This window comes from Gopherus flavomarginatus, chromosome 3 (genome assembly GCF_025201925.1).
Source record: "Gopherus flavomarginatus isolate rGopFla2 chromosome 3, rGopFla2.mat.asm, whole genome shotgun sequence".
NCBI classification, from domain to species: Eukaryota; Metazoa; Chordata; order Testudines; family Testudinidae; genus Gopherus; species Gopherus flavomarginatus.
Genome location: NC_066619.1, coordinates 38337860 through 38355916, shown reverse-complemented (window position 1 = coordinate 38355916; position 18057 = coordinate 38337860). Strand labels below are relative to the sequence as shown.

The following is an 18057-nucleotide window of genomic DNA, read 5'->3' as shown; positions in this document are numbered from 1 at the left end:
ATTTGAATAACTGGGTACGTGGCATGATTTCAACATCATCTGAACTGACATTTCCTGCTAAAATAATTAGCATCTAAAGACAGCAAGTCAAAATGGCTGTAATAAGTAAGAACAAGATTGTGATCAATCCCTTATCTGGTTGCGGCACACAACCCCAGCACACACACTTTTTGCAGCCCACGCAAGGTCTGATTACAATAGCAGTTCCTTGGTGCTGGAACTGTTCACCACTTCTTCCCCTGGTGAGCCAGCTGTTCAAAAATGAATGGTGAAAAGGCGAGTCCCTGGCTCCATACACTGGCCTACAGAGCAGGACCTGTGCACCAGAAAATGCAACCCCAGTGTACACTGTGCACTCTCTCCAACCTCATGCGCACTGGGGAACTCCAGGAGACATTGTTGGCCATATTCTTAGCCCCATAGCACAAGGCAGTCAGAGGCTGCCCATAACCTCTCTGCTGACGACAGACACCCAAAGTGTGGTGAAGTCCCCAGTAGGTTTAGAATTAGGGCTAGTCTACACTAGACGTGCTGCAACTGCTGTGTGTCAGTGGCATAATAAAACCACCTCCGCAAGAGGCGGCAGCTATGTCAGTGCAAAAAGTTCTCCCACCAACATATTGCTATCCACACTGACAGTTAGGTCAGTGTAATTTACATCACTAAAGTAGGGTTGCCAACCCTCCAGGATTGGCCTGGAGTCTCTCAGAATCAACATCCATTTCCTGGTGACTACTGAAAACAAGTCAGTAGATTTTAATAGGATATTTTTTAAAAATGACATTATGTCATGTTGGAAAAAAAATAAAATCTCCTGGAATAGCTTCAGTCAGAGTTGGCAACCCTACACTCAGAGGAGTGGCTTTTTTGCTCCCCATAGCAACATAAGTTACACGGACAAAACTCGTAGTATAGACGAGCCCTCGGTGAAGTTGGCTCATACATCTCCCTCCCCACAGTTGCAGTGGAGGTGAGGTTGGGGGAAAGGAAAGAGAAGTGCCTGGAGCATCATACATTCCAGCGGGTGCAATTTACGGTAGTGCCTGGAGTCAAGCCAGGAATCAGGGAGCTTGTAAACAGCACTCTCACCCTCTGCTGAGCCTGGCAGAAGCTGGATGAAATAAAGAAACAGGTCCTGTGTCTTTGAATTCCAAATAGTCATTTTGAGCTGCTTATAACTTTTTTCAGTCTCGTACCTTTCTGGCTGAAATGTGACAGGTTTGTTCTAAGCCAGGGAGCTAATTCTTGTGGAAAGTTTGAGTGAAAGTAGTTCCTCCATTTTCAAGAACCAAAATACAGATTTCCCATTACGCAATTATTGTTTAACAGCTCTAACTTGTCAGTGTTAAAAACTTGAAATTTGGCAGGGGGATTGGCTGTAGGGCATGGGTGGGTGGTAGAAATGGATTGTGGTTTATCAAAGGTTTAAGAGTTTTGAAGTGTTCTTTGCATATTCACAGTGCATTTTATAATGCAATCCAATGCCACAGTTCTGCCTCTTTGTTCCTTAGGAAAGTTTGTAGGCATAGCTGTGTCTTTTTCTGTCATTACTGAAAGTGCTCAGGGACCATGGCTGTTTTCTTACAAACGAGAGAGGTCTGCATGGATGGCCACAAGAGATCCTCCTGATGGGTTGCACATATTGCACAATAGAGTATTCTTATGCTGTCTAGCAAATAGCTGACATGGTGGAATTCTTTTTTTTTTTAATTTACGGAATTCTATACACAGCGAACAAAACTACGTTAAAAGAACATTATGGCTGTTAACTGCATTACACAACAGTAAGGAAATGACAAAGCTAAGGTTGTGTCTGCCCTTTTGTGTGTATGTATTATGATACAATGTCTTAATACATAAGCAAATATTGTTTTTTGCCCACAGACTCTGCCTCATTCTCTATGCATATTGGAGAGAGAATGTGAGAGGCCTGTATACTATATTGGTCTAGTGTCCAGAAAAACCTGTTCTCATTCAGCGCAGAAGCTGTATTGTGTTGTGAATGAGACAGTGTTTTTCCATCAAAAGGGAAGAACTCAATGAACTGGGACCCAGGACATCTAGGTCTTTTTCTGCCTCTGCCGCAGACTCTTTATGTGATTTTGAGCAAATTATTTAATCTTACTGAGTATCACTTGGTATAATAATACTTCCCACCTTGATGGGGCATTGAGAGTATCAAGACATTTATGTTTGGGAGGCACACAGGTACCCTGTGAATGAGCACTGTAGAAAAGTGTTCTAGGTTGCATCTAGTCCATTTTGAGTGCAGGGTTTGGATGATATGCAGTGAATGAGACATGGGGGCATCCTTTGAATGGTGAAGAAATATTGAGCATGTTGTTATTCACTGAGCATTGTCCTTGTACATGGAATGAAGAAGGGTTCTGTGGGGAAAAAACTGTATGTGATCCAGTCATTAAAAGATTTTTTTAAATGCCTACATATGCATGGGAGAATTAATGTTGGTATTTCCTATCTTTGGGGTGTTTCTCTTTGGAACCTTAAAGTTCTTTTAATATAGGTGTGTTTGGTATATCATGTTTTATGTGCTAGATTCTCCAGTTCAATATAGCCACTTTGCATTGCATAAGTGATGCAAAAAAACTGGCCAAAAAATTCTCCTTATACAGGGGAACTTTCTGCCAGTGAGAAGATGGCAGAGGCTGCTCTTCCACCTCCTATGCCAGTCTTTCCCCTCTCTCCCCAATACAAAGTGTGTGAGGGAGTATTCTGGGGATGTGGTGTGGGCAGAACAGGGAGGGTATGTGGATGAGCAGAGTTCCACTACATCCATTTCTTCATTTGAGTAAGATTTCCAAGAAAGAATAGTGTTTACAGCTGCTCCCTGCAACTTAAACTTCCTTCAGGGCTGGAGGATGAGAATCAGGGAGCCACTACTGGCTCACTGCAGTTTCTACTTGGGTCGGATATAAATCTGCCCACTAATGAATTTTAAACTGTAATATGTTAGAAATATATATAAAATGAACTGACAAATTACCTTGTGCACGAAAGTCCTAAATTAATTTGCTCATTATGGCTGTCTATCCACTTGGCAGTGATGTGGTCGGTCATACTAATTCATGTAAATAAGATACATGCTTCACCCAGAGAATTAATATATTTTCTTTTCAGACTAACAAACTCTTTTGTTTACAGTCATGCACATATAATAGTTTAGTGTTTTGTGCCTGAAAGTTTTTTTTAGTAAATCCTGTATTTCTCAGGAACTAGCAAGGTCTACAGAAAAATTGTAAGTGCTCCAGGGTTGTTGAAATTTTATATTATGTCAGCATTTTTTAAATTTCTGGAGCATCATTATCTCCCGCAATCTGTACCTGACTTATTTTCCATAAATGCACCATCAATCAACTTTTTTTTCATAAAAAACCTACATGAGAGAGTCATTTGGGGCTCTTCAGTAAAAGCTCAAAGCCTGCCTGATTCATTTGAAGCTGATTCCTTTTTTGACTTTTGACACCCATCTAGTGGATACAGCACAGTATAACAATCTTAAACTCCAAACACTTTCAAAGTTACAAAAGTCCTCAGCCTCATGCATACTAATGGATGTCCAGAAATATAGATTATGGCCCCCCCTCATGTCAGGGTTGATTGAATGCCACTCTACTGATTCTAGCCTACATGTTTTTAAATTTTAAACTTTTAAAAACATACATCTTTGCATCAGTGGAGGGCAAAATCATTTGCATCAAAGCGCCAGAAATCCACACTGGGAAAAATAAGCTGTGTAAGTGAAAAATTCATACCTGATCCCCCAAAAGGGAGATTGACCAACCAAAAAATATTACTAGAGTATGCAGAGGTGTAATCAGGAAGACCAAGGCACAACTGGAGTTGCAGCTAGCAAGGGATGTCAAGGGTAACAAGAAGGGTTTCTACAGGTATGTTAGCAACAAGAAGATGGTCAGGGAAAGTGTGGGACCCTTACTGAATAGATGAGGCAACCAAACCCAAAAACTCAAAGCAAAATGAGCCAAGACCACTGAACTTTGCAATGTTACCACCTGAAACAACCCAGCCCATGCGCATCTGAATCTTGATGCAGTTTTCTGAAAACAATTAAATGGAATTTGGGGCCATGTTTTCAAAAAGTTCATATGACTCAATATTGTTTTTTGACTAACTCAAACCAATTTCAGGTTTCATAAATTCTCTTGCTTTTTGGTGTTGCTGATTTCAGGACCATGAAAGAACTGTAGGAAACTCATGGGGTGAATCACTTGGTTGCCACCCCGTACCACCATCAAACCAATGGCCTGGTGGAAAGGTTTAATGGAACTTTGGGGGTCATGATATGTAAATTTGTGAGTGAACACTCCAATGACTCGGACCTAGTGTTGCAGCAGTTGCTCTTTCCCTACAGGGCTGTACCACATCCCAGTTTAGGGTTTTCACCGTTTGAGCTTGTGTATGGCCACGAGGTTAAAGGGCCATTACAGTTGGTGAAGCAGCAATGGGAGGGGTTTACACCCTCTCCAGGAACTAACATTCTGGATTTTGTAAGCAACCTACAAAACACCCTCCGACACTCTTTAGCCCTTGCTAAAGAAAACCCAAAGGATGCTCAAAAAGAGCAAAAGGCCTGGTATGATAGACATACCAGGGAGCATTCCTTCAAGGTAGGAGACCAGGTTATGGTCTTGAAGGCGCAACAGGCCCATAAAATGGAAGCATCATGGGAAGGGCCATTCACGGTCCAAGAGCGCCTGGGAGCTGTTAACTACCTCATAGCATTTCCCAATTCCCCCCTAAAGCCCAGAGTGTACCACGTTAATTCTCTCAAGCCCTTTTATTCCAGAAACGTACAGTTTTGTCAGTTTACAGCCCAGGGAGGCGATGACGCTGAGTGGCCTAACGGTGTCTACTACAAAGGGAAAAGTAATGGTGGCGTGAAAGAGGTGAACCTCTCCACAACCCGGGAACATCTACAGCGGCAACAAATCAAGTAGCTAATGCACTCTCTCGTGAAAGTTTCCCAAAATCAACTGGTTAAAAATTGTCCTTACAATGTGAAGAATCTTGTAGTTGTACATAATTAGTAGCATATGTAAGGGTGCATGTGTTTATTGATCTGTTTATTCTAGAGTTCTAGGGAGAAATCACTGCCAGTGTGGTTCCACACTGTCAGCGATTTGGGGGGTGTGTCATAAACAGATAAGTAAGAGTTAATAGAACAGAAGTACTTCGTATCTCTTTTGCCTGTAAAAGGTTAACAAGATCAGTGAGCCTGGCTGTCACCTGACCAGAAGACCTCAGTCTGCCTGCAGATAGCTGGGAGGGTGTTCCCAGTGTCTATAGCTGAAAGACCCTGTAACATATTCCTTCTTAAATTTACAAACATAATTTTTACTGTTTTTCTTTCTTTAATTAAAAGCTTTTCTTGTTTAAGAACCTGATTGTTTTTTTTTATTCTGATGAGACCCCAGGGGACTGGGTCTGGATCCACCAGGGAATTGGTGGGGAGAAAGGAGGGAAGAGGGAGAGAAAGGTTAATTTATCTCAGTGTTAGGATTACTTTCTCTCTCAGGGAGAGTCTGGGAGGGGGAGAAAGAAGGAGGGGGGAAGGTGAATTTTCCTCTCTATTTTAAGATTCAAGGAGTTTGAATCACAGTGATCTTCCAGGGTAACCCAGGGAGGGGAAGCCTGGGAGAGGCAACGGTGGGGGAAAGGGTTTACTTTCCTGGTGTTAAGATCCAGAGGGACTGGGTCTTGGGGGTCCCCGGGCAAGGTTTTGGAGGGACCAGAGTGTACCAGGCACTGGAATTCCTGGTTGGTGGCAACGCTACAAGTACTAAGCTGGTAATTGAGCTTAGAGGAATTCATGCTGGTACCCCATCTTTTGGACGCTAAGGTTCAGAGTGGGGGTTTATACCATGACACCTTCAAATCTTTAACAGAAGATATGTCAAGAAATTATGCTGGCCCTGTACAGTTTAGATGTTAGCGATATCTTCAGTGCACTTCAAGAGAAGTTACACCAGAGTCTGTCTACCAGAACTCAGGTGCTAACAGGAGTAAAACCTTTCAGTTAAGTTTTAACATGTATCTTGTAAATGACTTGGGTTTTTAAACTGCTTGTATGATGCTGTGGAGTTTTTGTAAGCATTCTGCTTCACTATTAAGTGATGTTTTTGAACTGGTTCATGTTCAAACATGATTGAACTAGTGGAACTCTATTTATTAATAATTATCCTTGGCCAAAGTTGTCAGGCCTGGCTGTCAAAGGTAGGTTCCTAAATCCATAGTTACCTAAATAAAAGTGCCCAGATTTGTAGATGTGTGAGCATGTGCATCTCTCATAGATTTCCACAGGAACTGTGGGTACTTAGCACTTCTGAAAACTTTAGGCAACTAAGCTTTAAAATTTTGGCCATTAATAAACAATAATTTTATTATTTATTTAAATACCAGCGTGCAACGGTGCTGGAACAGTTTTTATAGTGGAGGTGCTGAAGGTGGAAACCATATATTTGAGTTGTTATCACTACTTCAAGCCAAGGGGTCTGGCAGCACCCCTAGTTCTAGCACCTGTGCCAGTGTAGGGTATATACAGTGCTTTATTGTAAGAAAACAGCAGACTTCTAAAACTCATTTCCTTCCCCCACCAGAAGTTGTCATCCTAACGACTCAAACAGATATAGCACGAATTAAAAAAAAAAAAGTAACACAAATGAGCTGCAGGGGAATTTTGTCTACATAGATGCAGGACATATGAGTTTTAAGGAGCAGGAGAGTGTTCGGTGAATATTGACTGGGATGTTCTTCCAAGAGTATGGAAAGCATTGAAAAAATGAATGGAGACTAGAATGGGGCAAAGAAAATAGGGGAGGGACTTGAGGAAATTGTAGGGAGCAGTATCAGGTTGTAGGAGAAAATTAGGACAGAGATATAAGCAAGAGCTGGATGGGTAGAATGTTTTAAATGTGAAAACGAAAAGCTTGAACTGAATCTGGAAGAACAGGGAGCCAGGGCACTGATTTCAGAAGAAAGCCAACAGGAATATCATGGGTATCGATGAGCCTTTAAATGCTATGCTTTATTTCTCAAATTATTATACACATTTGAGATCTGGAAATTCTGTGGGGCCTGTAATAATAGGGTATTGGTGGTCACAGAAAACATACTCAGATATGAGCAAAAGGAATTAAAATGTAAACACAAAGGTTCAAGAAACCATGCATTTCAGGATATTACTGATGATCTAATCAGTGAACAGTTCTGAAAACATCTGTTGGGCTCACTCTACTCAATCCTTGTTGAATACCATTGTGCTGAATAATTTTTCGGAGAAGATTTGTTTTCCTTTTCTGTATTCAAACCATTTGTGAGAGATGGCATATGAGGTGATGAGAGATTCAAGAGAAATGCAGCAGAATGCCTGAAATTCAAGGAAGAATAACAAACTGATTGAGGAGAGGATAAAAGTAAAATATATAAACTCATAGTTTTTGTTTATACTCTCTTATGCAATGCAGACCTATCTCCAGAGTGGATTGCTGAGAATTGAGACATAATGTGATGGCTGTTTCTCCTTTCCTCTGAAAGCTGTTTTCTAAAAATTTTTTTTTAATGAACTTGTTTCTTTTCTAAGCAGTATCATCTCTATTTTGGATGTTACCATCTCTCCTCCCTGCCCAAAATATTCTGATGGGTCATCAGTTCCTACACTCACTCTCCCCTCTCAGTTGCTTTGTTTCTTTCTTCATTGGCTACTTGAAAGAGTATCTAGTAGTATATGATGAATTATGTTTATTACAGTAGTGCATAAGGACCAACCAAGAATGGGGCCCCATTGTGCTAGGCACTGTGCAAACACAGAGTAGCAGACAGTCCCTGTCATGACTGATGGACAAATCAGACCTGACACAGGCCATTCAGAGTAAATATTTAATATATGATCCATCCTCTTTTAACCGCTTCACTGCAGCAGACGTTAGCAGCATTCTTTAAGAATCAACCTTTAACTTCCAACACGTGCACTTCAGCAGAGCCACACCAGGTATATAGTGCAGATCCCAAGGTCCCCAACATGTATTTTCTGTTATGGAGCACTGAAAATAGAACTGTTTATTTCTGTAGAGGCACAAATGGCCAGGGTACCAAGTAGCGCCCACTTACAACTGTGCCTGTTCAGAAGACTGTACCCCATCCTATCAGATGCAGCCCTGACCTTGTGGTCCACACATTCATCACCTTCAGATATTAATACTGTAACGCATTGTATGTAGAAACTGAGCTGTGTGCTCCAAAAATCCCTCCATCTGGTACAAAATGCAGCGGGCAGGCTGCTAAGCAACACAGGTTGCCATGAGCACATCATCCTGATGCTGTGCACTCTGCACTAGCTCTCCATTGATTACAGAGTCCAGTTCAAGGCTTTTTGTTCTGAGTTTTCAAAGCCCTTTGTGGAATTAGTTCTAGCTACCTAAATAAAACACCTTTCCCTTTCTCTGTGACCATGGCCTCCCATGCCAGCTATGCTCCTTAGGAACCATTACATTGTTGACCAGTAGACAGAGCTTTGCCAGGACCTGGATCTAGACAATGGAAGTGGAACTCACTGTTGCAAGAAATAAGAATGGCCACAAAGCTTACTGTGAATAGCCATAAGTGCAAAGCTAATTTCTTTGACCTAGCTTTACAGTAAGAACAACCCCTAATACACTCACACCTCATAATTCTATTCAAGCATTATATTCCTACCTGCTGGGAATAAAAATAGGACAGTTGTTGTTGTTTTAATATTTGAGCAATTGTTAGATATTATGATGCCCATGTAAGAAGCTAGATAGGAATCATATCCCTTGGAGTGGGAGAGAGGGAGGCAGGTCACAAAACCAGGGGGACGAGGGCATGGAGGAGGAAACAGTGAAGATGGGGAAAGCTTCTGGATCCACTCTGACTCCCTGGTGCTAATGTGTTCTTGTGGGCAAACGGCTGAGCAGTTTCTTGAAAACCACCTTCCCTCCATGTTCCTGCAGTGGTCCCTAATAAAGCTGACCATAGGAGCAACTCCAGCTCATTGGCCCAAGCTTTGTGTTTCTGCTCTTACAGCGCACTTTTCAGCTGAGCAAACACATGCACTAAGTCCATAGTGCCACCAGTGGACACCCCACATCCCAGGAAGCATGTAGTCTTCAATAACCTTAATAGTGATTTATCTCTCCTCCCGCCCAGTCATTCTTTCTTTGGTTATCAGCAATTCCACAGTATATTTCCAGAGACACCTGTTATTGATTTAACAGTGGAGTTGATCAGCTGTATATTTTCCCACTATTAACAGAAGGTTTCAGCTACTGAAAAATGTGTTAGAGGCATCTGCTCTTATAGCTGCATTTGTTTTTTTCAAAACTCTCAGCGTAACTGTGGCATAAATCTTTTTTTACTCCCTCCCCCTCTTTCTTACAGTTTTGATGTAGACAATGGCACATCATCGGGACGGAGTCCCTTGGATCCCATGACGAGCCCTGGGTCAGGGCTAATTCTCCAGGCTAACTTCGTCCATAGTCAACGTAGAGAGTCCTTCCTCTACCGGTCAGATAGTGACTATGACCTCTCTCCAAAGTCCATGTCCAGGAACTCTTCCATTGCCAGCGACATGTAAGTGTTTAAAAAAGAAAAAAAGTTGACCTCCCACATCTTAGCTATCATTTTATCCTATGTCAATCACAAGCCCAGGCAAAATGGTCTGTTACATTTTTGGTACCATAAATCAGCTCCTTCAGAAATCAAAGGCAACAATCACAAATGCTGCTGAATTCACTAAGAGTTTTTAAAATCAACCTTACACATACATACTATTTTTATGCACTTAATTAGTTTTATCAATCTGATTTCAAAATAACCAAAAGTATGTCAAAACAGCCCATGGAATTCACTCAGTTTCTGAATGCTACCTTAGTGATTTTTTTAAGGAATGTATTTGACTTATTTTATATATATAACAGCCTCAATGATTAAAATAAGTCAAATACATTCCTTAAAAAAATCACTAAGGTAGCATTCAGGAACTGAGTGAATATATATATAACAGCCTCAATGATTAAAATAAGTCAAATACATTCCTTAAAAAAATATATATATTTTTTCAAAGTGTGCAACAATTATCCTATGTAGCCTGTTGTAAACCTCATGGTTGCCTGTGGTTGTGGACAAAAGAAGTAAGGAACTGGAGAATGTATTTACTTTTCCAGCATTTCCACAGGAACAATTTCTCACAAGGTTAACCATGTAGCAGCTAAATTGTGAGAAGCTGCCCTTTTCTGAAAATTTTTATACTTTGTTCCTAAAAGTACACTGCTTTGGTAGTACAGCATGGTGGTGAGAGGGATCAACAGTTTGTAAGGAGGTATCCTCACCCTTTTGAAATTGATACATCTGTTATGTTGCAATCCAATCTATTCGCAAGGCTCAAAATAAATAAATACATTTTTAAAATTGCCCTTTTGAAGTATTTTTGTGGCTCTGACAGGAATGATTTAGCAGATTCCAGGGATGAGATGACTCCATCAGAGGCAGAAAAAGACTTCAACTTCTTTTCACTTTGGTGACAAAATTTTAACAAGGGTTTCTTGAGAGGCTCCTCCAGCTTCTCACTGCTTTTTACTATTCTTCTGTTTTATGTACTTTCTGCCAGACAGGCTAATCCTGCAAACACGTACCAAAACTGATGTTACTCATATGAGTAGTCCCAAGTCAAATGCAAATCTGTTTTATTTATAAGGCACTAAAAAAACGTGTAATTCTCTAACCTTTACTAATTTTTAAACTGCTAAAAATGAATAATAGCCAAACGATTTTTAAATTTTTTAATCTGCTCCAACTTTCGTTGCTGAGTATGTGTTTAGGGTTGAATTGTAAACCCCGAAAGTAGATGGACATGCTTGCAAAGGTCCCCTACTGAACAAGGAAATCAGGAGTATAGAAACATCAGATTTTGATGTAAGTGCTAAGATTTATTTTATAAAAAAGGAATAAAAATTCATTGAACATCATCCTTTTTTAAGAAGTCACTCTTTGGGATGTGTGAATTCTCACTCATTATTGTGAAATGTATTTTCCTCTAATATTCCAATCCTTAGGAATTTGGGACTGCTATTTTCAGCCTATGTATCTTTTTTGTAGATGTTAATTTGTCTACCCAAGATAGCTCTTTTCCCATTCGAGTGCCATTGTAGGTGACATTCATCCCTGTGCCAAGAAGCAGCACAATGCCTATGCACCATGTAAGTCATGTTGATTTAACACTTCCTAGGCCTAGTGCCACCCCTTTGCCCCCTTTCACCCTGTGTGAACAATGTGGGTGAGACCAAAGATCAGTGACACAAAAATGACCTTGTCTTGCCTGACAAGAATGTAAAAACACATTGTAATCACAGACAGACAGTCTGATCCAGCGTCCTTACTTTCATGAGGCCAAACTTTTTGTGTCACTTCTTGTGACAATCCTACTTGAAAAGACTCTCCCAGTCTACGGTACAACACTGATCCCCAACCTGCTGGTAGATGAGTTGTTTCAGTTAACAATTTAAATTACTGCTCCTCTCATAAACCCATAATCCAGTTTGGCATTTCCTTGAATTCCTAGTGAGATTTCAACACTGAGCAATAATTTGGATGAATGATTTCACTATTGAAACACCGAGGACATTCTTCTCTTTTGATATTTATAATCAGTGTTCCTTTGAAACAACATTAAACATGTAAGAACAGTTGGCTAATCAGAACTCACAAGTGGGTAAACATTCCAGTGCTCCCCATCAGACCAGAGATTCTGCCATTGTGCAATGGAGGAGCTGTTATACGTCCCTGCTCACTATGCAGGATGATGGGGAGCATGAAATACAAAGAGCAGATATTCTTACCTCTGGAGAGTCAAATACCACTCTTTGACCAAGCATTTTCTTCTGACTGCCATTACTGGAATGTCCTGACATTGTAAGTTCCTTCATCTGCTGTTCATTCAGAAACTGAAGTGACAAAGACTGGAAGCAGTCTGCACTGCCCCCAGAAACAGAGATGTTCACACCTTCAGGTTAGAGGCAACACATGTCTCGCACATGTCCTTCTAGTGATCTCAGTATCCAAATAAGAGACTGAGCAATCTATCTGATAGGTTAGCATTTCTGAAAAGCTGCTACTCAAAGCAGAAAGCAAAGGTCATATCACAATAAAGTATACAACCAACATAATTTCCACAGAATCCTAAAGTACACCTTATTACAGGCAAAATGCTTAAAAATTAATTTTAATTGTGCAAAACAATGAAGTGTACATAAATGTAAGGAAGGAGTGAGCAGAACTAAGAAGTTATACCTCGTCATTTTATACTAATGCTATGTGGAAAATTTAATGAGATACATTGTTGGGATACAATAAGATGTGTATGGCTCATCTGAGCACACATTATCATATATCTGAGCTGCATGTTTATAATTAAACCTTAATAAACATGTTTCTGTTAAGGTTAATTAAATCACAACAATGAATTTAAGAAGAAAACGAAAAAAGAAACAAAAACAAGAAGAGAAAGAAAGACAGATGGTAAAGAAAAATACCCAAATATTTAAAGACCATTTACATTTATTAGTTATCCATTCATGATATCTTTGTTATGATCCCTCAGTACTACCTGTTCACCTCAGGACAACAAATATAGGAGCACTTACAGACAAAAATAAAAACAAGAAAAATCATGAGGAAAAAATGGATTGAGTTCCTGCTTAATTTTAACTGATGAATGTTCTTCAGGGCAGCATGCATACATAAAGTTTACATTAACACAGGTATAAAATGCTGACCATACTGCAAAAAAAGGGTCCAGATGTGAGCAATGTGTAGCCCAGCAGTTAACATTAACACAACAGTGATCTTTGACAAACAAGATCACAAATCTTATTTTCAGGACCGTGGTGGTTGTGAATTTAAAGGCTGCGCAGCATTTTGGTTATTTAGTCAAAGGTGGGGGGAGGTCTAAGAAGACCTGGCACAGGATTCCAGAAGTGCTTTAAAACAAGTAAATATGAGTCAAGGAATAATAGTAATAGCAGGAGTATAATGATATATCCAAGCCTATTTTTAATTCTCTTTGTTCTGCAAAATGATGCCAATTATTACGTTTATTACTAAGCTTTTCTTGCAAGTAGTCATAAACCCAGTTGGTCTCTTGATTTTAAATCAGGATCGCTGGCAAGTCTCTTCTTAGTCAATAATTGTGAGATGTTGCTGAATTAATGTGAGCTTCCATACTGTGCTCTGATTCTTACCATTTTCTGAGCCCCAAACATATTACAGATGAAGACTTTCATGGCAAAGCTTACTTGCTTGGATGCTTTTTGTACACTGAATATCTAATCAAAGAACATAGCAAATTTGACATGGAATTCCAAATTGCAGTTTGCTTTTTGGTCACATTTAGTGTGTTGACTTTTGATCTGTGAAGCTTAGATACCTCTGAGATCATTTTCATCCCATGGACCCTCCTAACAGTTGAGAATAAACTTGGGCATTTTCCTCAGATTCCCTAGATGTTAATGGTTAGGATCAAGGCAGGGGTACATTGAGAGGGATTCTGGCAAAATCAGTTGCTTTATGAGTCTTCAAGATGAACAGCTCTAGCTCAAGGAATATGGAGGCCCTCGCAAGCCTGTAAGCTCCTTTCAGCAAAGGGCATTTTTTTCTTTCTTCCTTAAAAGAAAAAGATAAAGAGGAAAAAGATGGATTAAAGGAGGAAAAAATGCAAGCTTCTAACACTAGCATCATAAAAGTCAAGAAATCAAGCGTGCAAAGTCTGGAAATTCCAAAAGTTAAGGTAACAGTTGTTGCCATATTATTTACTTTGCCATTTTGCAATTTGTTTATATTCTTGACTTTTGGTTAAATAGAAACATTAATGTTTCTTTCTGTGTTGTTAATGCATAATCACAAAATATATAGGATATGCAATTTAACTGGATTAATATTATAGGAGAAAGTCCGAGAAACTCTGACTCTTGAGTGCCTGATTTCTCAACCTCAATAGTGCGTTAACTCTAGCTTTATGTAATTCACAAAATGTACATAATGTACTTGGACGGAAATTATATATTGGCTTTAAAAAATTTAGAGATGTCTGATTTCCATTACACATCAACATAAATTAGAGTTTTTAAGATAGCACTTTGGATTTCAGAGTTGCAGGCAACCGAAAAAACAGTAAAGAAATATTAAAGTGAAGCACAAATGTGTAGGGTTTTGAGTAAATATAGCCAGTAGATGGCAGTAATGATGTAATAAATTCATTATTTTATTATTTAATTAATTATTTTGGATTATCGCAGTGGTTAGGAGCCCCAGTCATGAACCAGGACCCCATTGTGCTAGATCCTGTAAAAACCGGAACAAAAGATGTTCCTTCCTCCAAAGAGCTTACAAGACATACAGATAAGAGACAACATATAAGATAGCAGACAACAGATGGATACAGACAGACAGATGGGGGAGTATAAGGAAACAATGAGATTTTATTGGTCATCATGATGGGCAGTGATTTCAGCACACCAGCAGCCTAAATATTGTCAAGTTTTTTATAGGCATCACAGCAACTGAGATTTTAAGGAGAGATTTGCAGGAGAATGAGGAGGTAACTTTGTGGATGTTTGCAGGGAAAACCTCTGAAGTGTGAGAGGCAGCCTGGGAGAAAGAACAAAGGTGCATGTTTGAAAATTTAGCAAGTGGGTGAAGGAGGCTGGCATTACTGGCCAGTCAGAAGTGGGAGTCAGCATTTTGATATTGAATGAGAGAGGAAAGGCAGAACAGCAAAATATCACAATGTGGAGGAAAGATAGGGAGAATAGGAATAGACCTATATGGCTGCATCAGGAGCTCTTGAAAGTCAAAAGGAAAGCCATAGCAAAAGTGGAAACCAAGGCACATTGCTAAGAAAGAGTGTAGAACAGCAGCACATGTAGGACAAAATCGGACAGGTTAAGGGACAAAATGAGTTACAGCAAGCAAGGGCATACAAAGCAATAGGAAGTGGTTCTATAAATATTTCTAAAGTCAGACAATAATGAAATAATGTATGGTTTCATTACTTAATGGGGAAGGAGAGCAAATAATGGGTGACACAGAGAAGGCTAAAGTTTAATGCCTTTTTTAATTCACTTTTCACTAAAAAAGTTAGTTGTGACCAGGTACTTAACACAATATTAACAAGGAAGAAGGATCTCAGGCCAGAACAGAAAAATAACAGGTTAAAGAATAAGTTAGATATATTCAAGTCATAAGGGCTGGATGAAATATCACCCTAGCACATGTAAGGAACTAGGCAAAGCAATCTCTGAATTATGAGAACTCATGGAGAATTGCCAAGGTACCAGATTACTGGAGAAGGGAAACATAGCACCTATCTTAAAAAAGGAGTAAAAGAAGATGTGGGGAATTATAAACCAGTAAGCCTAACTTGGATACTGAACAAAGATACTGGAACAAATTATTAATCGACAAATTTGTTTAAACCTTGACACCAGCAGGACAAGATCGTCTAGTACCCCATAGAATCATTATAAAGGCACCCGCAGTCTCCTAGAAATATGTTGAGTGATTTCTCCAAAGAGAGAAAACCCCAGCTGTGGTCGTTTCCTTCCAGCTTCTTTTCCACTAACTGTCTAATGATGAACAGACCATCTATCATCCCCCTTTCTTTTCTAAAACCAAACTACTCTTTTCTTAAAATGGGCTCTAGTACTTGATATTCTCTAGCAGTTTTATGCATTGGGGCAGTAGCTGAATTCCTTGGTACTTCAACCAAATCGATATGTCACCTCCTTGTTTGTAAATTAATACTAGTATGGATTTTCTCCATTCTCTTGGGATTTTCTTCTCTTTTCAAACTGTGTGCAGGACATATGTAAGACAGTGTGCACCAACTTCTCTAAAATCTTGGATTATTTCTGCTGTGACTTCATCCGCACCTGCTTGTTTTCTGGGTGCCATCTTCAGCAGGGCAGCTTTGACATCTGTCTCTCACACGTCATCAACACATGTAATTACTGGTTCACATGATAGTATTGTAGCATATAAAGGGTTCTCCTTGTTAAGTAGATCCTTATAGTATTCTTAACATTGGTTACATACTATGTCTCCTGTCACAAGCAGTCTGCCTCCTGCATCATTTATGAATAATGTGCTCACACCATCTTTCTTTTGTTTCTTGTCCACACAATTGCATGTATTTCCCTCTGAGCAAGTTGAGGGCCGCTATTCAACTCATTTTGCAGTTTCTCTAAAGCTCGGCTTCTCATCTTTCTGATTGCTTTCTATGCTGGTTACTTGGAGGCTTTATAGATGGCAATTGCTTTTACCTTTTCTGGCTTCTCTCTTATTTCTTACTGCTTTCTGCACCTCCTCATGATCTAAATAACTGTTAGCTAAATAGTAAATGTAATATCTTAGATATCTTCCTAAAACATCAAACTGTCTAACTGGCATCTTCTCGTCGACGAATCCACTTGGAAGTATCCTCACTCATTTTTAGCATGGCAGTCCCGTGATTGACCTGTTTGCATTTGGAAGCAGCAATAAAACACTCATAGCCTCCTCTCATGTGAGGACTTAGGATGTCAGGTGACAGATATTTTCTTGGAAAGCTGGCCAAGGTGTGTTCTATATGCTTTTCCACTGCTCCCCAGGATCATTCAAAAGCTAGAAAAGAGAAAGCAGCAGTGATACTATTTATGCCTTCTGACTTAAGATGCTGTGGTTCACATTACTCATTAACCTAGCGGTGGACCTCCCAACCTCTCTAATTCATAGAGGAAATCTGCTAGTGCAAAGACCAGTTCTCCATCCAGAACCAATTCTCCATCCAGATTCAAAAATGGATAGTCAGATAGTGAGATTAATACTTTCATGGATCCTAGAAAGAAGTCAACAAACAGAACTTATTCTATTAGCTGGTGCAAAGTCCATGTTTTAACTACCATATTAAAGGGAGTGGAGCATAGGACTAAGTGCACTCAGGCCTTCACGTAGCTGTAGAAGAGTGTCTATGCTGCAGAGTCTCATGTTCTCCATGTGTTTGGGAAAAGAGAATTTTCCACAAATCCTGACATTAAGTGCTTTTTTAGAGAGACTATCCTTATTCTACCCTGACAAGGTCCTCATTCTGGTCCTTGCAAGGATCATACAATTAATTCCTGTTGGAACTGTGACTATGCTTTTTTCTATTAAAGTGATGTTCTCATTAGCTGTTTATCTCCAGGACTTGAGTTTTTGAAGTTGGATGCTTTGTCTGGTGACACCCAGTGTTATATCTTTGACTCAGACAGAAAATCCTCACAACCTTGGAAATAAAATGGTCTTTCTGTCATCTGATAGAGATGGAAAATGATATCCAAATATTTGGGTTTATTTTTTCAGGATTAATTATCCCCATGTTCCACAGAAGGAGAAAATACTGTGTTTCCCCCCACTCATCTCCCAAGGTATAGTTTACACAATTTGTAATTTAGGAAGATATGTTGGATATGGAAGTTGACTGAAGTGGAGAGAACTTCAGGTGGTAGGGCTTTCTCCTACTGCCTATGACTGGCAGGTCTGGGTTTGCCCTGAAGTTACAAACAGGCTGAAATACTCATTGTAGTGGAACTATGCATCTTATTACTCAAGGAAAGGACATTTTCAGGTAAACACAGATAAATGTTCTTAATCCTGCACTGTTTGTTCAGATAGAACTTGCATTGAGTGCAAGTATAAGCCCATGAAAGGAGAGCTCCTTGAAGCTTAGTGACAATTAAAAATGGGCCAACCAGTTGAGCCACTATATAAGCTTCATCTGGGCCTTTACTATTAAAAAAATTAACTATATATTGTTTTCAAGAACAGAAAGCCAAATTACCCCATGATACAACCTAAACTCATATTTCTGAGCTAGAAAGAACTTGAAATGTACCTCTTATAATAATACACTGCAAGTAAACATGATGTCAGTTCTTAGGGTATGCAAGAAAAGCATTTTCCTTAAAGATAATCTGCAAAAAGTTTTCAATT

At 39.6% G+C, this 18057-nt stretch overlaps 1 protein-coding gene across 6 annotated transcripts in view; it reads left to right on the top strand.

Annotated features, from left to right (window-relative positions):
* The window catches only part of PDE4D (phosphodiesterase 4D), a 1077829-nt gene that overhangs the window by 847064 nt on the left and 212708 nt on the right, over window positions 1–18057 (top strand). For all 6 annotated transcript variants that reach the window (XM_050946931.1, XM_050946933.1, XM_050946932.1 and 3 more), the window contains one exon: window positions 9436–9627. In XM_050946931.1, the coding sequence (XP_050802888.1) occupies window positions 9436–9627 (192 nt within the window). The remainder of the gene's footprint in view (window positions 1–9435; window positions 9628–18057) is intronic.